The following is a 26,909-nucleotide window of genomic DNA, read 5'->3' on the forward strand; positions in this document are numbered from 1 at the left end:
AGACTGGGCTGGAGGCCTGTAACACTATAGACTGGGCTGGAGGCCTGTAACACTATAGACTGGAGGCCTGTAACACTATAGACTATAGACTGGGCTGGAGGCCTGTAACACTATATACTATAGGCTGGGCTGGAGGCCTGTAACACTATAGACTATAGACTGGAGGCCTGTAACACTATATACTATAGACTGGAGGCCTGTAACACTATATACTATAGACTGGAGGCCTGTAACACTATAGACTATAGGCTGGAGGCCTGTAACACTATAGGCTGGAGGCCTGTAACACTATAGGCTGGAGGCCTGTAACACTATAGGCTGGAGGCCTGTAACACTATAGGCTGGAGGCCTGTAACACTATAGACTATAGGCTGGAGGCCTGTAACACTATAGACTATAGGCTGGAGGCCTGTAACACTATAGACTATAGGCTGGAGGCCTGTAACACTATAGACTATTGGCTGGGCTGGAGGCCTGTAACACTATAGACTATTGGCTGGGCTGGAGGCCTGTAACACTATAGACTATTGGCTGGGCTGGAGGCCTGTAACACTATAGACTATTGGCTGGGCTGGAGGCCTGTAACACTATAGACTATTGGCTGGGCTGGAGGCCTGTAACACTATAGACTATTGGCTGGGCTGGAGGCCTGTAACACTATAGACTATAGGCTGGAGGCCTGTAACACTATAGACTATAGGCTGGAGGCCTGTAACACTATAGACTATAGGCTGGAGGCCTGTAACACTATAGACTATAGGCTGGAGGCCTGTAACACTATAGACTATAGGCTGGAGGCCTGTAACACTATAGACTATAGGCTGGAGGCCTGTAACACTATAGACTATAGGCTGGAGGCCTGTAACACTATAGACTATAGGCTGGAGGCCTGTAACACTATAGACTATAGGCTGGAGGCCTGTAACACTATAGACTATGGGCTGGAGGCCTGTAACACTATAGACTATGGGCTGGAGGCCTGTAACACTATAGACTATGGGCTGGAGGCCTGTAACACTATAGACTATGGGCTGGAGGCCTGTAACACTATAGACTATGGGCTGGAGGCCTGTAACACTATAGACTATGGGCTGGAGGCCTGTAACACTATAGACTATGGGCTGGAGGCCTGTAACACTATAGACTATGGGCTGGAGGCCTGTAACACTATAGACTATGGGCTGGAGGCCTGTAACACTATAGACTATGGGCTGGAGGCCTGTAACACTATAGACTATAGGCTGGAGGCCTGTAACACTATAGACTATGGGCTGGAGGCCTGTAACACTATAGACTATGGGCTGGAGGCCTGTAACACTATAGACTATGGGCTGGAGGCCTGTAACACTATAGACTATGGGCTGGAGGCCTGTAACACTATAGACTATGGGCTGGAGGCCTGTAACACTATAGACTATGGGCTGGAGGCCTGTAACACTATAGACTATGGGCTGGAGGCCTGTAACACTATAGACTATGGGCTGGAGGCCTGTAACACTATAGACTATGGGCTGGAGGCCTGTAACACTATAGACTATGGGCTGGAGGCCTGTAACACTATAGACTATGGGCTGGAGGACTGTAACACTATAGACTATGGGCTGGAGGACTGTAACACTATAGACTATGGGCTGGAGGGCTGGAGGACTGTAACACTATAGACTATGGGCTGGAGGACTGTAACACTATAGACTATAGACTGGGCTAGAGGCCTGTAACACTATAGACTATAGACTGGGCTAGAGGCCTGTAACACTATAGACTATTGGCTGGGCTGGAGGCCTGTAACACTATAGACTGGAGGCCTGTAACACTATAGACTATAGGCTGGGCTGGAGGCCTGTAACACTAGAGACTATAGGCTGGGCTGGAGGCCTGTAACACTATAGACTATAGGCTGGAGGCCTGTAACACTATAGACTATAGGCTGGGCTGGAGGCCTGTAACACTATAGACTATAGGCTGGGCTGGAGGCCTGTAACACTATAGACTATAGGCTGGAGGCCTGTAACACTAGAGACTATAGGCTGGAGGCCTGTAACACTATAGACTATAGGCTGGAGGCCTGTAACACTATAGACTATAGACTGGGCTGGAGGCCTGTAACACTATAGACTATAGACTATAGGCTGGAGGCCTGTAACACTATAGACTATAGGCTGGCTGGAGGCCTGTAACACTATAGACTATAGGCTGGGCTGGAGGCCTGTAACACTAGAGACTATAGGCTGGAGGCCTGTAACACTATAGACTATAGGCTGGAGGCCTGTAACACTATAGACTATAGGCTGGGCTGGAGGCCTGTAACACTATAGACTATAGGCTGGAGGCCTGTAACACTATAGACTGGAGGCCTGTAACACTAGAGACTATAGGCTGGGCTGGAGGCCTGTAACACTATAGACTATAGGCTGGAGGCCTGTAACACTATAGACTATAGGCTGGAGGCCTGTAACACTATAGACTATAGGCTGGGCTGGAGGCCTGTGACACTATAGACTATAGGCTGGAGGCCTGTAACACTATAGACTATAGGCTGGAGGCCTGTAACACTATAGACTATAGGCTGGAGGCCTGTAACACTATAGACTGGGCTGGAGGCCTGTAACACTATAGACTATAGACTGGGCTGGAGGCCTGTAACACTATAGACTATAGGCTGGGCTGGAGGCCTGTAACACTATAGACTATAGGCTGGGCTGGAGGCCTGTAACACTATAGACTATAGGCTGGGCTGGAGGCCTGTAACACTATAGACTATAGGCTGGGCTGGAGGCCTGTAACACTATAGACTATAGGCTGGAGGCCTGTAACACTAGAGACTATAGGCTGGAGGCCTGTAACACTATAGACTATAGGCTGGAGGCCTGTAACACTATAGACTATAGACTGGGCTGGAGGCCTGTAACACTATAGACTATAGACTATAGGCTGGAGGCCTGTAACACTATAGACTATAGGCTGGGCTGGAGGCCTGTAACACTATAGACTATAGGCTGGGCTGGAGGCCTGTAACACTAGAGACTATAGGCTGGAGGCCTGTAACACTATAGGCTGGAGGCCTGTAACACTATAGGCTGGAGGCCTGTAACACTATAGACTATAGGCTGGGCTGGAGGACTGTAACACTATAGACTATAGACTGGAGGCCTGTAACCCTATAGGCTATGGGCTGGAGGCCTGTAACACTATAGACTATAGGCTGGAGGCCTGTAACACTATAGACTATAGGCTGGAGGCCTGTAACACTATAGACTATAGACTGGAGGCCTGTAACACTATAGACTATAGACTGGAGGCCTGTAACACTATAGACTATAGGCTGGAGGCCTGTAACACTATAGACTATAGGCTGGAGGCCTGTAACCCTATAGGCTATGGGCTGGAGGCCTGTAACCCTATAGGCTATGGGCTGGAGGCCTGTAACACTATAGACTATAGGCTGGAGGCCTGTAACACTATAGACTATAGACTGGAGGCCTGTAACACTATAGACTATAGGCTGGAGGCCTGTAACACTATAGACTATAGGCTGGAGGCCTGTAACCCTATAGGCTATGGGCTGGAGGCCTGTAACACTATAGACTATAGGCTGGGCTGGAGGCCTGTAACACTATAGACTATAGGCTGGAGGCCTGTAACACTATAGACTATAGGCTGGAGGCCTATAGACTGGAGGCCTGTAACCCTATAGGCTATGGGCTGGAGGCCTGTAACACTATAGGCTATAGGCTGGAGGCCTGTAACACTATAGACTATAGGCTGGAGGCCTGTAACACTATAGACTACAGGCTGGAGGCCTGTAACACTATAGACTATAGGCTGGGCTGGAGGCCTGTAACACTATAGACTATAGGCTGGAGGCCTGTAACACTATAGACTATAGGCTGGAGGCCTGTAACACTATAGACTATAGGCTGGAGGCCTGTAACACTATAGGCTGGAGGCCTGTAACACTATAGACTATAGGCTGGGCTGGAGGCCTGTAACACTATAGGCTATAGGCTGGAGGCCTGTAACACTATAGACTATAGGCTGGAGGCCTGTAACACTATAGACTACATGCTGGAGGCCTGTAACACTATAGACTATAGGCTGGAGGCCTGTAACACTATATACTATAGGCTGGAGGCCTGTAACACTATAGACTATAGGCTGGAGGCCTGTAACACTATAGACTATAGGCTGGGCTGGAGGCCTGTAACACTATAGACTATAGGCTGGAGGCCTGTAACACTATAGACTATAGGCTGGAGGCCTGTAACACTATAGACTATAGGCTGGAGGCCTGTAACACTATAGACTATAGGCTGGAGGCCTGTAACACTATAGACTATAGGCTGGGCTGGAGGCCTGTAACACTATAGACTATAGGCTGGGCTGGAGGCCTGTAACACTATAGACTATATCAAAATCAAATCAAATCAAATTTATTTATATAGCCCTTCGTACATCAGCTGATATCTCAAAGTGCTGTACAGAAACCCAGCCTAAAACCCCAAACAGCAAACAATGCAGGTGTAAAAGCACGGTGGCTAGGAAAAACTCCCTAGAAAGGCCAAAACCTAGGAAGAAACCTAGAGAGGAACCGGGCTATGTGGGGTGGCCAGTCCTCTTCTGGCTGTGCCGGGTAGAGATTATAACAGAACATGACCAAGATGTTCAAATGTTCATAAATGACCAGCATGGTCAAATAATAATAAGGCAGAACAGTTGAAACTGGAGCAGCAGCACAGTCAGGTGGACTGGGGACAGCAAGGAGCCATCATGTCAGGTAGTCCTGGGGCACGGTCCTAGGGCTCAGGTCCTCCGAGAGAGAGAAAGAAAGAGAGAATTAGAGAGAGCATATGTGGGGTGGCCAGTCCTCTTCTGGCTGTGCCGGGTGGAGATTATAACAGAACGTGGCCAAGATGTTCAAATGTTCATAAATGACCAGCATGGTTGAATAATAGTAAGGCAGAACAGTTGAAACTGGAGCAGGAGCATGGCCAGGTGGACTGGGGACAGCAAGGAGTCCTCATGTCAGGTAGTCCTGGGACATGGTCCTAGGGCCCAGGCCAGTTGAAACTGGAGCAGCAGCATGGCCAGGTGGACTGGGGACAGCAAGGAGTCATCATGTCAGGTAGTCCTGGGGCATGGTTCTAGGGCTCAGGTCCTCCGAGAGAGAGAAAGAAAGAGAGAAGGAGAGAATTAGAGAACGCACACTTAGATTTACACAGGACACCGAATAGGACAGGAGAAGTACTCCAGATAAACAAACTGACCCTAGCCCCCGACACATAAACTACTGCAGCATAAATACTGGAGGCTGAGACAGGAGGGGTCAGGAGACACTGTGGCCCCATCCGAGGACACCCCGGACAGGGCCAAACAGGAAGGATATAACCCCACCCACTTTGCCAAAGCACAGCCCCCACACCACTAGAGGGAAATCTTCAACCACCAACTTACCATCCTGAGACAAGGCCGAGTATAGCCCACAAAGATCTCCGACACGGTACAACCCAAGGGGGGAAACCCAGACAGGCCGACCACAACAGTGAATCAACCCACCCAGGTGACGCACCCCCAGGGACGGCACGAGAGAGCCCCAGCAAGCCAGTGACTCAGCCCCGTAACAGGGTTAGAGGCAGAGAATCCCAGTGGAAAAAGGGGAACCGGCCAGGCAGAGACAGCAAGGGCGGTTCGTTGCTCCAGAGCCTTTCCGTTCACCTTCCCACTCCTGGGCCAGACTACACTCAATCATATGACCCACTGAAGAGATGAGTCTTCAGTAAAGACTTAAAGGTTGAGACCGAGTTTGCGTCTCTGACATGGGTAGGCAGACCGTTCCATAAAAATGGAGCTCTATAGGAGAAAGCCCTGCCTCCAGCTGTTTGCTTAGAAATTCTAGGGACAATTAGGAGGCCTGCGTCTTGTGACCGTAGCGTACGTATAGGTATGTACGGCAGGACCAAATCAGAGAGGTAGGTAGGAGCAAGCCCATGTAATGCTTTGTAGGTTAGCAGTAAAACCTTGAAATCAGCCCTTGCTTTGACAGGAAGCCAGTGTAGAGAGGCTAGCACTGGAGTAATATGATCAAATTTTTTGGTTCTAGTCAGGATTCTAGCAGCCGTATTTAGCACTAACTGAAGTTTATTTAGTGCTTTATCCGGGTAGCCGGAAAATAGAGCATTGCAGTAGTCTAACCTAGAAGTGACAAAAGCATGGATTAATTTTTCTGCATCATCTTTGGACAGAAAGTTTCTGATTTTTGCAATGTTACGTAGATGGAAAAAAGCTGTCCTCGAAATGGTCTTGATATGTTCTTCAAAAGAGAGATCAGGGTCCAGAGTAACGCCGAGGTCCTTCACAGTTTTATTTGAGACGACTGTACAACCATTAAGATTAATTGTCAGATTCAACAGAAGATCTCTTTGTTTCTTGGGACCTAGAACAAGCATCTCTGTTTTGTCCGAGTTTAATAGTAGAAAGTTTGCAGCCATCCACTTCCTTATGTCTGAAACACATGCTTCTAGCGAGGGCAATTTTGGTGCTTCACCATGTTTCATTGAAATGTACAGCTGTGTGTCATCCGCATAGCAGTGAAAGTTTACATTATGTTTTCGAATAACATCCCCAAGAGGTAAAATATATAGTGAAAACAATAGTGGTCCTAAAACAGAACCTTGAGGAACACCGAAATGTACAGTTGATTTGTCAGAGGACAAACCATTCACAGAGACAAACTGATATCTTTCCGACAGATAAGACCTAAACCAGGCCAGAACATGTCCGTGTAGACCAATTTGGGTTTCCAATCTCTCCAAAAGAATGTGGTGATCGATGGTATCAAAAGCAGCACTAAGGTCTAGGAGCACGAGGACAGATGCAGAGCCTCGGTCCGATGCCATCAAAATGTCATTTAGGCTGGGCTGGAGGCCTGTAACACTATAGACTATAGGCTGGAGGCCTGTAACACTATAGACTATAGGCTGGAGGCCTGTAACACTATAGACTATAGGCTGGAGGCCTGTAACACTATAGACTAGGCTGGAGGCCTGTAACACTATAGACTAGGCTGGAGGCCTGTAACACTATAGACTATAGGCTGGAGGCCTGTAACACTATAGACTATAGGCTGGAGGCCTGTAACACTATAGACTATAGGCTGGAGGCCTGTAACACTAGAGACTATAGGCTGGAGGCCTGTAACACTATAGACTATAGGCTGGAGGCCTGTAACACTATAGACTATAGGCTGGAGGCCTGTAACACTATAGACTATAGGCTGGAGGCCTGTAACACTATAGACTATAGGCTGGAGGCCTGTAACACTATAGACTAGGCTGGAGGCCTGTAACACTATAGACTAGGCTGGAGGCCTGTAACACTATAGACTATAGGCTGGAGGCCTGTAACACTATAGACTATAGGCTGGAGGCCTGTAACACTATAGACTATAGGCTGGAGGCCTGTAACACTAGAGACTATAGGCTGGAGGCCTGTAACACTAGAGACTATAGGCTGGAGGCCTGTAACACTATAGACTATAGGCTGGAGGCCTGTAACACTATAGACTATAGGCTGGAGGCCTGTAACACTATAGACTATAGGCTGGAGGCCTGTAACACTATAGACTATAGGCTGGAGGCCTGTAACACTATAGACTATAGGCTGGAGGCCTGTAACACTATAGACTATAGGCTGGAGGCCTGTAACACTATAGACTATAGGCTGGAGGCCTGTAACACTATAGACTATAGGCTGGAGGCCTGTAACACTATAGACTATAGGCTGGAGGCCTGTAACACTATAGACTATAGGCTGGAGGCCTGTAACACTATAGACTATAGGCTGGAGGCCTGGGCCTTTTGAGTAAATCTGAGTTTTAAAAAAAATGCTCATGAGAGTCCGTTAAAATACCTAGAGCTGACACAGTCGTTGTAATCAAATCTTAAAAACTGGTACATTTCAAACGGTCTTTTTGTGAGGTGCAGCCGGGATGTAGTTCTGTACCATGGTGAGTGGTCGGGTTGTTAAACCAGGAGGATTCTCCTCCATCTTTTTAAATCTCCAGTTTGGGAACATTTTGGGTTCCCAGTAGATTACAACGGCGATGGACAGAAAGTTGTGGATAAAAAGTTTAACAGTATGTCGCCACGCTCAACCAGAATAGCCAGCTGTCGACACCTCCAACACGCCGACACATTTACACCGGTTACTAGACCAAATCCCCGAGCTGACAAGGTAAAAATCTGTTGTTCTGCCCCTGAACAAGGCAGTTAACACACTTCCCCGGTGGGCCGTCATTGTAAATAAGAATCTTAACTGAGTTGCCGTGTTAAATAAAGGTAAAATAAAAAATCTACATTAAAAAAAAAAAACGGTGAAGCATGGAGGTGGCGGCATCATGCTGTGGGAAAATCGTCTGGAGGGAAAGATGAACGGAACAAAAAGAGATCCTTGATGAAAACCTGCTCCAGACGTTCACCTTCCAACAGGACAACGACCCTAAGAACACAGCCAATACAACACAGGAGTGGTCAGGACCTCAGACTGGGGTGACCGTTCACCTTCCAACAGGACAACGACCCTAAGAACACAGCCAATACAACACAGGAGTGGTCAGGACCTCAGACTGGGGTGACCGTTCACCTTCCAACAGGACAACGACCCTAAGAACACAGCCAATACAACACAGGAGTGGTCAGGACCTCAGACTGGGGTGACCGTTCACCTTCCAACAGGACAACGACCCTAAGAACACAGCCAATACAACACAGGAGTGGTCAGGACCTCAGACTGGGGTGACCGTTCACCTTCCAACAGGACAACGACCCTAAGAACACAGCCAATACAACACAGGAGTGGTCAGGACCTCAGACTGTGGTGACCGTTCACCTTCCAACAGGACAACGACCCTAAGAACACAGCCAATACAACACAGGAGTGGTCAGGACCTCAGACTGTGGTGACAAGACAACGCAGTACAGTGAGATCCTTGATGAAAACCTGCTCCAGACGTTCACCTTCCAACAGGACAACGACCCTAAGAACACAGCCAATACAACACAGGAGTGGCTTCAGGACAAGTCTCTGAATGTCCTTGAGTGGCCCAGCCAGAGTCTGGACTTGAACCTGATCGATCATCTCTGGAGAGACCTGAGAGAGAACTTTTATGGTAGAGTGGCCAGACGGAAGCCACTCCTCAGTAAAAGGCACATGACAGCCCAGCTTGGAGTTTGCCAAAAGGCACCTGAAGGACTCTCAGACCGTGAGAAACAAGATTCTCTGCTCTGATGAAACCAAGATTGAACTCTAGAACCAACCCTGCCAGACAGGCTCAGAAGGGCCGATGCTGTTTTAGTGGGTCTCTGACCGTGTGTATCTTTGCTGCGTGTCGGCTGCCTATAGACCTATAAAACGGATAAGGACTTCATTTCATTCTAAAGATACAAGAAAATATACCACCTTGTCTAGCGTATTTTGTTTTTTGTCGGCATTTTCTGTTTCCATCAAGCTGTCAGGTCTTTACTGACAAACAGGTTGGATGAATACATAGTTAGTCTCTCTCTCTCTGTCTCTCTCTGTCTCTCTCTCTCTCTGTCTCTCTCTCTCTCTCTCTCTCTCTCTGTCTCTCTCTCTCTGTCTGTCTCTCTCGTCTCTGTCTCTGTCTCTCTCTCTCTCTCTCTCTCTCTCTCTCTCTCTCTCTCTCTCTCTCTCCCTGTCTCTCTCTCTCTCTCTGTCTCTCTCTCTGTCTCTCTCTCTGTCTCTCTCTCTGTCTCTCTCTCTCTCTCTCTCTCTCTCTCTCTCTCTGTCTCTGTCTCTGTCTCTCTCTGTCTCTCTCTCTCTCTGTCTCTCTCTCTCTCCCGTGCTCTCATTCTCTCCCTCTCCCATCTTTCAGGTGTATGTGGTGGCCATGAAGATAAAGAAGGAAGCAGAGTCTCGGCCGGTGAAGGAGGTGAAGGCAGGAGAAGAGGAAGAGGAGGAGGAGGAGGTGGGAGCAGACATTCTTCCTCCTGACAGCCTGATTATGCTGGTGCAGCCTGAACTACCGTCTCTGTCTCGGCTGTGGTTGGCTGTCCTCAGAGACTACGCTCTGCTCACGCTGCCTGCTGAGTTCTCCAGCCAACTGCCCCCTGACGGTACAAAACACCACAACTCAACCCTATAGCCAGTCTTAAGCCACAGATTCATTAAATGGAGTATCTCTCAACTGAACACGCTTTTCTAGACTTGATTCAACTGTTTCCGGGAAACTGTCCCTACAACTTCTTGACTTTGTGTGACAGATTGGGTTGCTCTGTCTCTTAAAATGACCTCCTGACAAGCCTGTTTTCCTGTGTTCTGGGTGTGTCCTGACAAGCCTGTTTTCCTGTGTTGTTCAGGTGGTGCCTTCTACACCCCAGAGACCATCGACACAGCCCGTCTCCATTACCGTGGCTCCTGGGCCCCCGTTCTCCACGCTGTGGCCCTCTGGCTGAGCAGCACCAGCTTTGGGGCCGGGGAGGGGGAAGAGGAGGCCCCCGCTGTCCCTCCACAGGCTACTGGGGCACCAGTCTACCCCCAGAGTAACCCTGGACCTACTCAGAGCCTGGAGGATCTTATTAAGGACAGAATGCATCTGATGTTGGGTATGGACCACAGACACAGAGACAGGCAGCCACAGAGACAGGCAGCCACAGAGACAGGCAGCCACAGAGACAGGCAGCCACAGAGACAGGCAGGCAGCCGCAGAGACAGGCAGGCAGCCGCAGAGACAGGCAGGCAGCCGCAGAGACAGGCAGGCAGCCGCAGAGACAGGCAGGCAGCCGCAGAGACAGGCAGGCAGCCGCAGAGACAGGCAGGCAGCCGCAGAGACAGGCAGGCAGCCGCAGAGACAGGCAGGCAGCCGCAGAGACAGGCAGGCAGCCGCAGAGACAGGCAGGCAGACAGCCGCAGAGACAGGCAGGCAGACAGCCGCAGAGACAGACAGACAGACAGCCGCAGAGACAGGCAGGCAGACAGCCGCAGAGACAGACAGACAGACAGCCGCAGAGACAGACAGACAGACAGCCGCAGAGACAGACAGACAGACAGCCGCAGAGACAGACAGACAGACAGCCGCAGAGACAGACAGACAGACAGCCGCAGAGACAGACAGACAGCCGCAGAGACAGACAGACAGACAGCCGCAGAGACAGACAGACAGACAGCCGCAGAGACAGACAGACAGACAGCCGCAGAGACAGACAGACAGACAGCCGCAGAGACAGACAGACAGACAGCCGCAGAGACAGACAGACAGACAGCCGCAGAGACAGACAGACAGACAGACAGACAGACAGACAGACAGACAGACAGACAGACAGACAGACAGACAGCCGCAGAGACAGACAGACAGACAGACAGCCACAGAGACAGACAGACAGACAGACAGCCACAGAGACAGACAGACAGACAGACAGCCACAGAGACAGACAGACAGACAGACAGCCACAGAGACAGACAGACAGACAGACAGCCACAGAGACAGACAGACAGACAGACAGCCACAGAGACAGACAGACAGACAGACAGCCACAGAGACAGACAGACAGCCACAGAGACAGACAGACAGACAGACAGCCACAGAGACAGACAGACAGCCACAGAGACAGACAGACAGCCACAGAGACAGACAGACAGCCACAGAGACAGACAGACAGCCACAGAGACAGACAGACAGACAGACAGCCACAGAGACAGACAGACAGACAGACAGACAGACAGCCACAGAGACAGACAGACAGACAGACAGACAGCCACAGAGACAGACAGACAGACAGACAGCCACAGAGACAGACAGACAGACAGACAGCCACAGAGACAGACAGACAGACAGACAGCCACAGAGACAGACAGACAGACAGACAGCCACAGAGACAGACAGACAGACAGACAGCCACAGAGACAGACAGACAGACAGACAGCCACAGAGACAGACAGACAGACAGCCACAGAGACAGACAGACAGACAGCCACAGAGACAGACAGACAGACAGCCACAGAGACAGACAGACAGACAGCCACAGAGACAGACAGACAGACAGCCACAGAGACAGACAGACAGACAGCCACAGAGACAGACAGACAGACAGCCACAGAGACAGACAGCCACACAGACAGACAGCCGCAGAGACAGACAGCCACACAGACAGACAGCCGCAGAGACAGACAGACAGACAACCGCAGAGACAGACAGACAGACAGCCGCAGAGACAGACAGACAGACAGCCGCACAGACAGACAGACAGACAGCCGCAGAGACAGACAGACAGACAGACAGCCACAGAGACAGACAGACAGCCACAGAGACAGACAGACAGACAGACAGCCACAGAGACAGACAGACAGACAGACAGCCACAGAGACAGACAGACAGACAGACAGACAGACAGACAGACAGACAGCCACAGAGACAGACAGACAGACAGACAGCCACAGAGACAGACAGACAGACAGACAGCCACAGAGACAGACAGACAGACAGACAGCCACAGAGACAGACAGACAGACAGACAGCCACAGAGACAGACAGACAGACAGCCACAGAGACAGACAGACAGACAGCCACAGAGACAGACAGACAGACAGCCACAGAGACAGACAGACAGACAGCCACAGAGACAGACAGACAGACAGCCACAGAGACAGACAGACAGACAGCCACAGAGACAGACAGACAGCCACAGAGACAGACAGCCACAGAGACAGACAGCCACAGAGACAGACAGCCACAGAGACAGACAGCCACAGAGACAGACAGCCACAGAGACAGACAGCCACAGAGACAGACAGCCACAGAGACAGACAGCCACAGAGACAGACAGCCACAGAGACAGACAGCCACAGACATGCAGACAGCCACAGACATGCAGACAGACATGCAGACAGACATGCAGACAGACATGCAGACAGACATGCAGACAGACATGCAGACAGACAGCCACAGAGACAGACATGCAGACAGACAGACAGCCACAGAGACAGACATGCAGACAGACAGACAGCCACAGAGACAGACATGCAGACAGACAGACAGCCACAGAGACAGACATGCAGACAGACAGACAGCCACAGAGACAGACATGCAGACAGACAGACAGCCACAGAGACAGACATGCAGACAGACAGACAGCCACAGAGACAGACATGCAGACAGACAGACAGCCACAGAGACAGACAGACAGACAGCCACAGAGACAGACATGCAGACAGACAGACAGCCACAGAGACAGACATGCAGACAGACAGACAGACAGACAGACAGACAGACAGACAGACAGACAGACAGACAGACAGACAGACAGACAGACAGACAGACAGACAGACAGACAGACAGACAGACAGACAGACAGACAGACAGACAGACAGACAGACAGACAGACAGACAGACAGACAGGTGTCAGTATAGATGATAACTAACCACTGTCCCTCCCAGGTGTCGGTATAGATGATAACTAACCACTGTCCCTCCCAGGTGTCGGTATAGATGATAACTAACCACTGTCCCTCCCAGGTGTCAGTATAGATGATAACTAACCACTGTCCCTCCCAGGTGTCAGTATAGATGATAACTAACCACTGTCCCTCCCAGGTGTCAGTATAGATGATAACTAACCACTGTCCCTCCCAGGTGTCAGTATTGATAACTAACCACTGTCCCTCCCAGGTGTCAGTATTGATAACTAACCACTGTCCCTTCCAGGTGTCAGTATTGAGTTCCTGTGTTTCCCAAGACCTGAGGAACCTATAGAACATGTCATGTCATGTCTACAGGCTCTCTGTACCCTACTGGACTCTCCCTGTGCCAGGACACACATCAGTGAAGACCAGGTAAAGATAACAGGAGGGAGGGAGGGAGGGGGAGGGCAGGCAGGGAGAGAGGGGAGGGAGGAAAGGAGGGGGGGCAGGGATGGAGGGAGGGGGAGAGGGAAGGGGGGAAGGGGGGGCAGGGATGGAGGGAGGGAGAAAGGGATGGAGGGAGGGAGAAAGGAGGGGGGGGCAGGGATGGAGGGGAGGGAGGAAAGGGGGGTGGAGGGGGGAGAAAGCAGGGGGAGGGGCAGGGATGGAGGGGAGGGAGGGGGAGTGAGAAAGGGAGGGAGGGAGGGGGGCAGGTATGGAGGGAGGGAGAAAGGAGGGGGGCAGGGATGGAGGGGAGGGAGGAAGGGGGGTGGAGGGAGGGAGAAAGCAGAGGGAGGAAAGGGGGGGCACGGATGGAGGGAGAAAGGAGGGGGGCAGGGATGGATGGAGGGAGGGGGCAGGGATGGATGGAGGGAGAGCGGAGAGAGGGAGGGAGGGAGGGAGGGGGAATGAAGGAAGGAAGGAAGGAAGGAAGGAAGGAGAGGGAGGAAAGGAGGGGGGCAGGGATGTAGGGAGGGAGGGAGGGAGAGAGGGAGGGAGGGAAGGAAGGAAGGAGAGGGAGGAAAGGAGGGGGCAGGGATTGGGGGGGGGGGGGGGGTTGGCCCTACACAGAGAGTACACAGTGGCAGAATACCTGACCACTGTGACTTACCCAACTTAAGGAAAGCTTTGACTATGTACAGACTCAGTGAGCATAGCCTTGCTATTGAGAAAGGCCGCCGTAGGCAGACATGGCTCTCAAGAGAAGACAGGCTATGTGCTCACTGCCCACAAAATGAGGTGGAAACTGAGCTGCACTTCCTAACCTCCAGCCCAATGTACGACCATATTAGAGACACATATTTCCCACAGATTACACAGACCCACAAAGAATTTGAAAAAAATCTAATTTTGATAAACTCCCATATCTTCTGGATGAAATACCACAGTGTTCCATCACAGCAGCAAGATTTATAACATTTTTAATGTCTTTATTGTTTTGAATCTTCTGGATGTGTAATGTTTACTGTTAATATTTATTGTTTATTTCAGTTTTGTATATTATCTACCTCACTTGCTTTGGCAATGTTAACACATGTTTCCATGTCTAACCAGGTTTCATGTTGTAGTTGTTGGGTGCAGAGCTGACAGGCTGGGGGTCTAACCAGAGCTGACAGGCTGGGGGTCTAACCAGAGCTGACAGGCTGGGGGTCTAACCAGGTTTCATGTTGTAGTTGTTGGGTGTAGAGCTGACAGGCTGGGGGTCTAACCAGGTTTCATGTTGTAGTTGTTGGGTGTAGAGCTGACAGGCTGGGGGTCTAACCAGGTTTCATGTTGTAGTTGTTGGGTGTAGAGCTGACAGGCTGGGGGTCTAACCAGAGCTGACAGGCTGGGGGTCTAACCAGGTTTCATGTTGTAGTTGTTGGGTGTAGAGCTGACAGGCTGGGGGTCTAACCAGAGCTGACAGGCTGGGGGTCTAACCAGGTTTCATGTTGTAGTTGTTGGGTGTAGAGCTGACAGGCTGGGGGTCTAACCAGAGCTGACAGGCTGGGGGTCTAACCAGGTTTCATGTTGTAGTTGTTGGGTGTAGAGCTGACAGGCTGGGGGTCTAACCAGGTTTCATGTTGTAGTTGGGTGTAGAGCTGACAGGCTGGGGGTCTAACCAGGTTTCATGTTGTTGTTGGGTGTAGAGCTGACAGGCTGGGGGTCTAACCAGGTTTCATGTTGTAGTTGTTAGGTGTAGAGCTGCTCAACGTTCTCCACAGACTACTCCTGACCAGAGATCCTCCAGCCGTTCAGCTCCAAGTTACGGCTGTGGTGCAGGAGACGATCCGGGCTGCACAGGACCACCTGACACAGCAGAGAGACACACAGGGTCAGTTCTGACACGGCCATGCTGGTCCCAGATACCTTTCTGCAGTACTACAGTCATCATTAACCATGTGGTGATACCAACCAGTACTATAGTCATCATTAACCATGTGGTGATACCAACCAGTACTATAGTCATCATTAACCATGTGGTGATACCAACCAGTACTATAGTCATCATTAACCATGTGGTGATACCAACCAGTACTATAGTCATCATTAACCATGTGGTAATACTGACCAGTACTATAGTCATCATTAACCATGTGGTAATACTGACCAGTACTATAGTCATCATTAACCATGTGGTGATACCAACCAGTACTATAGTCATCAGTAACCATGTGGTGATACTAACCAGTACTATAGTCATCATTAACCATGTGGTGATACCAACCAGTACTATAGTCATCAGTAACCATGTGGTGATACCAACCAGTACTATAGTCATCATTAACCATGTGGTGATACTGACCAGTACTATAGTCATCAGTAACCATGTGGTGATACCAACCAGTACTATAGTCATCAGTAACCATGTGGTGATACCAACCAGTACTATAGTCATCAGTAACCATGTGGTACCAACCAGTACTATAGTCATCAGTAACCATGTGGTAATACCAACCAGTACTATAGTCATCATTAACCATGTGGTGATACCAACCAGTACTATAGTCATCATTAACCATGTGGTGATACTGACCAGTACTATAGTCATCATTAACCATGTGGTGATACCAACCAGTACTATAGTCATCATTAACCATGTGGTGATACCAACCAGTACTATAGTCATCATTAACCATGTGGTGATACCAACCAGTACTACAGTCATCATTAACCATGTGGTGATACCAACCAGTACTATAGTCATCATTAACCATGTGGTAATACTGACCAGTACTATAGTCATCATTAACCATGTGGTGATACTGACCAGTACTATAGTCATCATTAACCATGTGGTGATACCAACCAGTACTATAGTCATCAGTAACCATGTGGTAATACTGACCAGTACTATAGTCATCATTAACCATGTGGTGATACCAACCAGTACTATAGTCATCATTAACCATGTGGTGATACTGACCAGTACTATAGTCATCATTAACCATGTGGTACCAACCAGTACTATAGTCATCATTAACCATGTGGTAATACTGACCAGTACTATAGTCATCATTAACCATGTGGTGATACTGACCAGTACTATAGTCATCATTAACCATGTGGTGATACCAACCAGTACTATAGTCATCAGTAACCATGTGGTGATACCAACCAGTACTATAGTCATCATTAACCATGTGGTGATACCAACCAGTACTATAGTCATCAGTAACCATGTGGTAATACTGACCAGTACTATAGTCATCATTAACCATGTGGTGATACCAACCAGTACTATAGTCATCATTAACCATGTGGTAATACTGACCAGTACTATAGTCATCATTAACCATGTGGTAATACTGACCAGTACTATAGTCATCATTAACCATGTGGTAATACTGACCAGTACTATAGTCATCATTAACCATGTGGTGATACCAACCAGTACTATAGTCATCATTAACCATGTGGTAATACTGACCAGTACTATAGTCATCATTAACCATGTGGTGATACCAACCAGTACTATAGTCATCATTAACCATGTGGTAATACTGACCAGTACTATAGTCATCATTAACCATGTGGTAATACCAACCAGTACTATAGTCATCATTAACCATGTGGTGATACCAACCAGTACTATAGTCATCATTAACCATGTGGTAATACTGACCAGTACTATAGTCATCATTAACCATGTGGTGATACCAACCAGTACTATAGTCATCATTAACCATGTGGTGATACCAACCAGTACTATAGTCATCATTAACCATGTGGTAATACTGACCAGTACTATAGTCATCATTAACCATGTGGTGATACCAACCAGTACTATAGTCATCATTAACCATGTGGTGATACCAACCAGTACTATAGTCATCATTAACCATGTGGTGATACTGACCAGTACTATAGTCATCATTAACCATGTGGTGATACCAACCAGTACTATAGGCATCATTAACCATGTGGTAATACTGACCAGTACTATAGTCATCATTAACCATGTGGTGATACCAACCAGTACTATAGTCATCATTAACCATGTGGTAATACCGACCAGTACTATAGTCATCATTAACCATGTGGTGATACCAACCAGTACTATAGTCATCATTAACCATGTGGTGATACCAACCAGTACTATAGTCATCATTAACCATGTGGTAATACTGACCAGTACTATAGTCATCATTAACCATGTGGTGATACCAACCAGTACTATAGTCATCATTAACCATGTGGTAATACCAACCAGTACTATAGTCATCATTAACCATGTGGTACCAACCAGTACTACAGTCATCATTAACCAGGTGTCAAGTCCGGTCTCAGAATGTTGTCACCTCATGTTGATCTGCTCTACGTATCTCCCTCCAGGTAAGGAGGGTGGAGGGGAGCAGGACGGTCGGTCTCTCCGGGGAGAGGGAGGTGAGACTGGGGAGCTGCTCCCGGGGAAGTCCCTAGTCTTCGCTGCCATGGAGCTTATGGTGTTCATCCTGGTTCGTCACTTACCCCAACTCAACACCAGGTAATATACGAATGTAGTATTTTAACAGGTATTATATGAATGTAGTATTTTAACAGGTATTATATGAATGTAGTATTTTAACAGGTAATATACGAATGTAGTATTTTAACAGGTATTATATGAATGTAGTATTTTAACAGGTATTATATGAATGTAGTATTTTAACAGGTATTATATGAATGTAGTATTTTAACAGGTAATATACGAATGTAGTATTTTAACAGGTATTATATGAATGTAGTATTTTAACAGGTATTATATGAATGTAGTATTTTAACAGGTAATATACGAATGTAGTATTTTAACAGGTATTATATGAATGTAGTATTTTAACAGGTAATATACGAATGTAGTATTTTAACAGGTAATATACGAATGTAGTATTTTAACAGGTAATATACGAATGTAGTATTTTAACAGGTAATATACGAATGTAGTATTTTAACAGGTAATATACGAATGTAGTATTTTAACAGGTAATATACGAATGTAGTATTTTTACAGGTAATATATGAATGTAGTATTTTTACAGGTATTATATGAACGTAGTATTTTAACAGGTAATATATGAATGTAGTATTTTAACAGGTAATATACGAATGTAGTATTTTAACAGGTAATATATGAATGTAGTATTTTAAATATATGTTTTTTTTATCAGGGTCGTTCTGCTGTATCAGGGTCGTTCTGTTGTAATACCCTGGTTATCCTGCTTGGAAGATTCTTGATTTCCTGCCTTTTTTTACCTGAAGTTTGCAACCCGAATAGTACAGCGTCTTTGGGTCATTGAAAAGCCCAAACTCATGTATTTTCATTCCCAGGGTGAACGAGTCCCCCAGCCACCTGCCCCTCCGACCCCAGCCTCGTCTGCCTGAGGAGAGCACCCGGCTGGTGGCTCACACCGTCTCTATACTGGCTGAACTGCCGTCACTATGCTCCCCCGCAGGTAACACACAGACAAAAACACCTGACCACACAGACTCAGAATGTCTCCTGTAATTCATTGCCTTGTTGTGGTGTGTTATACTGCTAATAGCAGAGTTCTACTGTTCATCTCTCCGCCTTCGATTCAGTCTGGCTCAATGGCCTCTCAGCCGTTGGACCTGTCCCACCCTGGGTCTGTGGTTGTTATGTCTGAGACTGAAGCTTTCTGAGGATCAGATTAGTCTGGAAATCAACTGAGTCACACTGGGTGTGAAACAATAGAGAAACAGAGAAGATTCAGTTAGGATTTCAGGGCTACTGAGAGATTAGGGACAGGGATTTCAGGGCTACTGAGAGATTAGGGACAGGGATTACAGGGCTACTGAGAGATTAGGGACAGGGATTTCAGGGCTACTGAGAGATTAGGGACAGGGATTACAGGGCTACTGAGAGATTAGGGACAGGGATTACAGGGCTACTGAGAGATTAGGGACAGGGATTACAGGGCTACTGAGAGATTAGGGACAGGGATTTCAGGGCTACTGAGAGATTAGGGACAGGGATTTCAGGGCTACTGAGAGATTAGGGACAGGGATTACAGGGCTACTGAGAGATTAGGGACAGGGATTACAGGGCTACTGACAGATTATGGACAGCGATTACAGGGCTACTGACAGATTATGGACAGGGATTACAGGGCTACTGACAGATTATGGACAGGGATTTCAGGGCCACTGACAGATTATGGACAGGGATTTCAGGGCCACTGACAGATTAGGGACAGGGATTAGGGACAGGGATTTCAGGGCCACTGACAGATTAGGGACAGGGATTAGGGACAGGGATTTCAGGGCCACTGACAGATTAGGGACAGGGATTAGGGACAGGGATTTCAGGGCCACTGACAGATTAGGGACAGGGATTAGGGACAGGGATTACAGGGCTACTGACAGATTAGGGACAGGGATTTCAGGGCTACTGACAGACTAGGGGCAGGGATTACAGGGCTACTGACAGATTAGGGACAGGGATTTCAGGGCTACTGACAGATTAGGGGCAGGGATTACAGGGCTAATGACAGATTAGGGGCAGGGATTACAGGGCTACTGACAGATTAGGGGCAGGGATTTCAGGGCTACTGACAGACTAGGGACAAGGATTACATTATGTTTATAGAAAGGGTCTGTTTGCCTTGTTGACATATAGAAGGTGCATTCTGCAATGGTTTCTGCCGTCCAATCGTCATTTCAATTGGTGTGGGATGGAGTGAAGGATTACATTTTCAACGACGGCAGACCTTGTCAGCTCGGAGGTTTGAACCTTCCGGTTACTAGTCCAACGCTCTAACCACTAGGCTACACTGTCGCCCCTAAAGGATACAAGTCTGTCTCTCTCTCATTCCTCATTACTGAAAGATACAAGTCTCTGTCTCTCTCATTCCTCATTACTGAAAGATACAAGTCTCTGTCTCTCTGTCATTCCTCATTACTGAAAGATACAAGTCTGTCTCTCTGTCATTCCTCATTACTGAAAGATACAAGTCTCTGTCTCTCTGTCATTCCTCATTACTGAAAGATACAAGTCTGTCTCTCTCTCTGTCATTCCTCATTACTAAAGGATACAGGTATCATTCCTCATTACTGAAAGATACAAGTCTGTCTCTCTCTCTGTCATTCCTCATTACTAAAGGATACAGGTATCATTCCTCATTACTGAAAGATACAAGTCTGTCTCTCTCTCTGTCATTCCTCATTACTAAAGGATACAGGTATCATTCCTCATTACTGAAAGATACAAGTCTGTCTCTCTCTCTGTCATTCCTCATGTCTGTCATCGCCCCCCCTCCCCCCACCCACAGGCAGCATGACCATTCTCCCGACTGTACTCTTCCTGATAACCGGGGTCCTGAAGGAGACGGCTGTGAAGACACCTGATAACTCCATCCCCCTGCCAGTCTCAGGTACACACACACACACACACACACACACACACACACACACAAAACATTTATAAAGACCCCTGATAACTCCATCCCCCTGCCTGTCTCAGCTGCTCTACAGGGTATAAAGACCATCATCACCTCTCCTCTGGCCCGGGCTGAGAAGACTCCCACTCAGTGGACAGGACTGATTAGGAGTAGTCTGGCTTCTGTTCTAGAATATTCTCAACCAGGTAACATACACACTGTTCTAGAATATTCTCCACCAGGTAACATACACACTGTTCTAGAATATTCTCAACCAGGTAACACACACATGGTTCTAGAATATTCTCAACCAGGTAATCTACACACTGTTCTAGAATATTCTCAACCAGGTAACATACACACTGTTCTAGAATATTCTCCACCAGGTAACATACACACGGTTCTAGAATGTTCTCCACCAGGTAACATACACACGGTTCTAGAATATTCTCCACCAGGTAACATACACACGGTTCTAGAATGTTCTCCACCAGGTAACATACACACTGTTCTAGAATTTTCTCCACCAGGTAACATACACACGGTTCTATAATTTTCTCCACCAGGTAACATACACACGGTTCTAGAATATTCTCCACCAGGTAACATACACACGGTTCTAGAATGTTCTCCACCAGGTAACATACACACTGTTCTAGAATATTCTCCACCAGGTAACACACACACTGTTCTAGAATATTCTCCACCAGGTAACATACACACTGTTCTAGAATATTCTCCACCAGGTAACATACACACGGTTCTAGAAGGATTCCTGGTAGCCAGGTGTTTCCCATCTTCCCATTGTGTCAGGATGCTGTGTCGGTGGCTGTCCAGCCGTGGCCTGCTGATAATGTTGTAATGGACCTTTTAATGTGTTCCTCAGATGAGTCTCGTCCCAACATGGATGAGGTCAGTATGCTGACAGCCATGACCCTCTTCCTGCTGTCTGCCAGTTCAGAGGTCATAGGAGTCACTGTGCTGCAGCAGGGTTGTATGGAACGCTATAGGAACGCACTCCTCTCCTCTGACCCCTGGGTACGCACACACACACACACTGCCTCATCTCCTCTGACCCCTGGGTACGCACACACACACACACACTGCCTCGTCTCCTCTGACCCCTGGGTACTCACACACACACTGCCTCATCTCCTCTGACCCCTGGGTACGCACACACACACACACACCACCTCGTCTCCTCTGACCCCTGGGTACTCACACACACACACACCACCTCGTCTCCTCTGACCCCTGGGTACACACACACACCACCTCGTCTCCTCTGACCCCTGGGTACTCACGCACACACACACACACACACACACCACCTCGTCTCCTCTGACCCCTGGGTACTCACACACACACACCACCTCGTCTCCTCTGACCCCTGGGTACTCACACACACACACACACCACCTCGTCTCCTCTGACCTCTGGGTACTCACACACACACACACACACACACACACACACACACACACACACACACACACACACACACACACACACACACACACACACACACACACACACACACACCACCTCGTCTCCTCTGACCCCTGGGTACTCACGCACACACACACACACACACACACCACCTCGTCTCCTCTGACCCCTGGGTACTCACACACACACACACACACCACCTCGTCTCCTCTGACCCCTGGGTACTCACACACACACACACACCACCTCGTCTCCTCTGACCCCTGGGTACACACACACACACACCACCTCGTCTCCTCTGACCCCTGGGTACACACACACACACACCACCTCGTCTCCTCTGACCCCTGGGTACACACACACACACACCACCTCGTCTCCTCTGACCCCTGGGCACACACACACACACACACCACCTCGTCTCCTCTGACCCCTGGGCACACACACACACCACCTCGTCTCCTCTGACCCCTGGGTACACACACACACACACACACACACACACACACACACACACACACACACACACACACTGCTTCACTAAAGTGTTGAACCCCTCTGACCCATTTAATGTCTATTGTCTCTTTTCTTTATCCCCGCTCTAAGACCCCCCACCCCCCCCAGTCTCCATTTGTCCCTGAATGTCAGTAATCTGTTTCTCCCTCTCAGGTCCAGGCGCGGTGTTACCAGCTCCTCCTGTCCGTGTTCCAGCACCCCAGCCGTGCGTTATCCACCCCCTACATCCACGCCCTGGCACCGCTTATGGTGGAGAAACTGAAGGGGGTGGAGAGGAGTCGCCCAGGCACGGTCACAGAGCTGCAGGCCGTACAGGAGGGCATCAGGGTTCTGGAGAACCTAGTGGGCATGGCAGAGGAACAGAACCGTATGTACCGTTGGTAGCAATGCTGTACACACAGGGTTAAAACGGTCACGGACCTGCAGGGCCGTACAGGAGGGCATCAGGGTTCTGGAGAACCTAGTGGGCATGGCAGAGGAACCGTACCACCATGGCCTGAATGTAGGGCACAAGACATTCATTGATCTGTAAAAGCCTTTCTGTAACTAAACGCCTCTTTGTGTGGAGTAGAGGGGAGTGTTAGTCTGGACTTAAGGTCTGTGGTTTTAGACTCGGTGTGTGTAGTAGAGGGGAGTGGTAGTCTGGACTTAAGGTCTGGGGTTTTAGACTCGGTGTGTGTAGTAGAGGGGAGTGGTAGTCTGGACTTAAGGTCTGTGGTTTTAGACTCGGTGTGTGTAGTAGAGGGGAGTGGTAGTCTGGACTTAAGGTCTGGGGTTTTAGACTCGGTGTGTGGAGTAGAGGGGAGTGGTAGTCTGGACTTAAGGTCTGGGGTTTTAGACTCGGTGTGTGTAGTAGAGGGGAGTGGTAGTCTGGACTTATGGTCTGGGGTTTTAGACTCGGTGTGTGTAGTAGAGGGGAGTGGTAGTCTGGACTTATGGTCTGGGGTTTTAGTCTCGGTGTGTGTAGTAGAGGGGAGTGGTAGTCTGGACTTAAGGGCTGGGGTTTTAGACTCGGTGTGTGTAGTAGAGGGAGTGGTAGTCTGGACTTAAGGTCTGGGGTTTTAGACTCGGTGTGTGTAGTAGAGGGGAGTGGTAGTCTGGACTTAAGGTCTGTGGTTTTAGACTCGGTGTGTGTAGTAGAGGGGAGTGGTAGTCTGGACTTAAGGTCTGGGGTTTTAGACTCTGTGTGTGTAGTAGAGGGGAGTGGTAGTCTGGACTTAAGGTCTGGGGTTTTAGACTCGGTGTGTGTAGTAGAGGGGAGTGGTAGTCTGGACTTAAGGTCTGGGGTTTTAGACTCGGTGTGTGTAGTAGAGGGGAGTGGTAGTCTGGACTTAAGGTCTGGGGTTTTAGACTCGGTGTGTGTAGTAGAGGGGAGTGGTAGTCTGGACTTAAGGTCTGGGGTTTTAGACTCGGTGTGTGTAGTAGAGGGGAGTGGTAGTCTGGACTTAAGGTCTGGGGTTTTAGACTCGGTGTGTGTAGTAGAGGGGAGTGGTAGTCTGGACTTAAGGTCTGTGGTTTTAGACTCGGTGTGTGTAGTAGAGGGGAGTGGTAGTCTGGACTTAAGGTCTGGGGTTTTAGACTCGGTGTGTGGAGTAGAGCAGCTGAACTGTGAGAGTTCAGGTGTTCTCATGCTTCCAATATGTATTAGTTGATTCTCCTCTGTACTGTAGGTCAGACTAATCTTTATGAATCACAGTATTTGATGTCCTCTCACTCTGAGATATTGATCCATTTTCTTCATAGAGCAAATGTTAACTAACAAGATGCATCAATGTTTGTCTCTCCCTTTCTCTTCCCTTCCGTCTCTCCCTCTGTCTCTTGCATCTCTCCCTCTCCCCGTTTCCCTCCTCCCTCTCCCCGTTTCCCTCCTCCCTCTCCCCGTTTCCCTATTCCCTCTCCCCGTTTCCCTCCTCCCTCTCCCCGTTTCCCTCTCCCCGTTTCCCTACTCCCTCTCCCCGTTTCCCTCTCCCCGTTTCCCTCCTCCCTCTCCCCGTTTCCCTCCCTCTCCCCGTTTCCCTCCTCCCTCTCCCCGTTTCCCTCCTCCCTCTCCCGTTCCCCCCCCTCCCTCTCCCCGTTTCCCTCCTCCCTCTCCCCATTTCCCTCTCCCCGTTTCCCTCCTCCCTCTCCCCGTTTCCCTACTCCCTCTCCCCGTTTCCCTCTCCCCGTTTCCCTACTCCCTCTCCCCGTTTCCCTCCTCCCTCTCCCCGTTTCCCTCCTCCGTTTCCCTCCTCCCTCTCCCCGTTTCCCTCCTCCCTCTCCCCGTTTCCCTCCCTCTCCCGCTTCCCCCCCTCTCCCGTTTCCTCCGCTTCCCTCCCTCTCCCCGTTTCCTCCCTCTCCCCGTTTCCCCCTCTCCCCTTTTCCCTCTCCCCATTTCCCCCCCTCTCCCCGTTTCCCTCTCTCACTACGTCTCCACCCGGTTCCCTCTCTTCAACAGGGGTACAGTTGCTAGCTCTGCTCGTGCCCACCCTGGTCTCCTATCTCCTGGATGACAAGGCCTTCTCCTCTGCTCCTCCTGCCTCCAAGGGCCTACATGAGTTTGCTCTCCAGAACCTGATGCGGATCGGGCCCCTCTACCCAGCTGCCTTCAAGACAGTGATTGGAGCTGCACCTGAGCTCAAGACCCGCCTTGAGTCGGCCGTCAGAGCCAATCAGGCGAGCAGCAAAGCCAAAGCAGCAGCCCTATTGGCCCAGCCAACTGTGCAGGCCGCGCCCACCATCAAACTCAAAACAAGTTTCTTCTAAATATCCCTGAAATGCAGAATACTTTATCATCCTGGTGTAATGTCGTCTGATCCGGCTCTAAGATGTTCTTTATTTAACTTGGTTCTCGGTGGATGAGATTTTTCTACTTAGTTTTCTTGAAGTCGGCAGGGAGCGGCTGGTAGCCTAGTGGTTAGAGGGGGGAGGCAGGTAGCCTAGTGGTTAGAGGGGGAGGCAGGTAGCCTAGTGGTTAGAGGGGGCCTCATCAAACCATCAAGTTTCTTCTAAACTCTGAGGCAGGTAGGTTAGTGGTTAGAAGGGGAGGCAGGTAGCCTAGTGGTTAGAGGGGGAGGCAGGTAGCCTAGTGGTTAGAGGGGGAGGCAGGTAGGTTAGTGGTTAGAAGGGGAGGCAGGTAGCCTAGTGGTTAGAGGGGGGAGGCAGGTAGGTTAGTGGTTAGAAGGGGAGGCAGGTAGCCTAGTGGTTAGAGTGTAGGGGAGGCTGGTAGCCTAGTGGTTAGAGGGGGAGGCAGGTAGCCTAGTGGTTAGAGGGGGAGGCAGGTAGGTTAGTGGTTAGAGGGGAGCGGCTGGTAGCCTAGTGGTTAGAGGGGGAGGCAGGTAGCCTAGTGGTTAGAGGGGGAGGCAGGTAGCCTAGTGGTTAGAGGGGGGGAGGCAGGTAGCCTAGTGGTTAGAGGGGGAGGTAGGTAGCCTAGTGGTTAGATGGGGGAGGCAGGTAGGTTAGTGGTTAGAGGGGAGCGGCTGGTAGCCTAGTGGTTAGAGGGGGAGGCAGGTAGCCTAGTGGTTAGAGGGGAGGCAGGTAGCCTAGTGGTTAGAGGGGGAGGCAGGTAGCCTAGTGGTTAGAGGGGGAGGCAGGTAGCCTAGTGGTTAGAGGGGGAGGTAGGTAGCCTAGTGGTTAGAGGGGGAGGTAGGTAGCCTAGTGGTTAGAGGGGGAGGTAGGTAGCCTAGTGGTTAGAGGGGGAGGCAG

At 49.3% G+C, this 26,909-nt stretch overlaps 1 protein-coding gene across 4 annotated transcripts in view; it reads left to right on the top strand.

The window, feature by feature from the left end:
• Positions 1-26,165, top strand: part of heatr5b (HEAT repeat containing 5B) — an 85,083-nt gene extending 58,918 nt beyond the window's left edge. For all 4 annotated transcript variants that reach the window (XM_046368417.1, XM_046368418.1, XM_046368419.1 and 1 more), the window contains exons 29-39: positions 9,887-10,127; positions 10,371-10,616; positions 13,712-13,839; positions 15,577-15,721; positions 18,223-18,373; positions 19,195-19,319; positions 21,156-21,257; positions 21,347-21,469; positions 22,150-22,301; positions 23,382-23,595; positions 25,663-26,165. In XM_046368417.1, the coding sequence (XP_046224373.1) occupies positions 9,887-10,127; positions 10,371-10,616; positions 13,712-13,839; positions 15,577-15,721; positions 18,223-18,373; positions 19,195-19,319; positions 21,156-21,257; positions 21,347-21,469; positions 22,150-22,301; positions 23,382-23,595; positions 25,663-25,970 (1,935 nt within the window). In that variant the 3' untranslated portion in view covers positions 25,971-26,165. The remainder of the gene's footprint in view (positions 1-9,886; positions 10,128-10,370; positions 10,617-13,711; positions 13,840-15,576; positions 15,722-18,222; positions 18,374-19,194; positions 19,320-21,155; positions 21,258-21,346; positions 21,470-22,149; positions 22,302-23,381; positions 23,596-25,662) is intronic.
• The last annotated feature ends 744 nt before the right edge of the window (positions 26,166-26,909 follow it).

Source organism: Oncorhynchus gorbuscha, linkage group LG11 (genome assembly GCF_021184085.1).
Source record: "Oncorhynchus gorbuscha isolate QuinsamMale2020 ecotype Even-year linkage group LG11, OgorEven_v1.0, whole genome shotgun sequence".
Taxonomy (NCBI): Eukaryota; Metazoa; Chordata; class Actinopteri; order Salmoniformes; family Salmonidae; genus Oncorhynchus; species Oncorhynchus gorbuscha.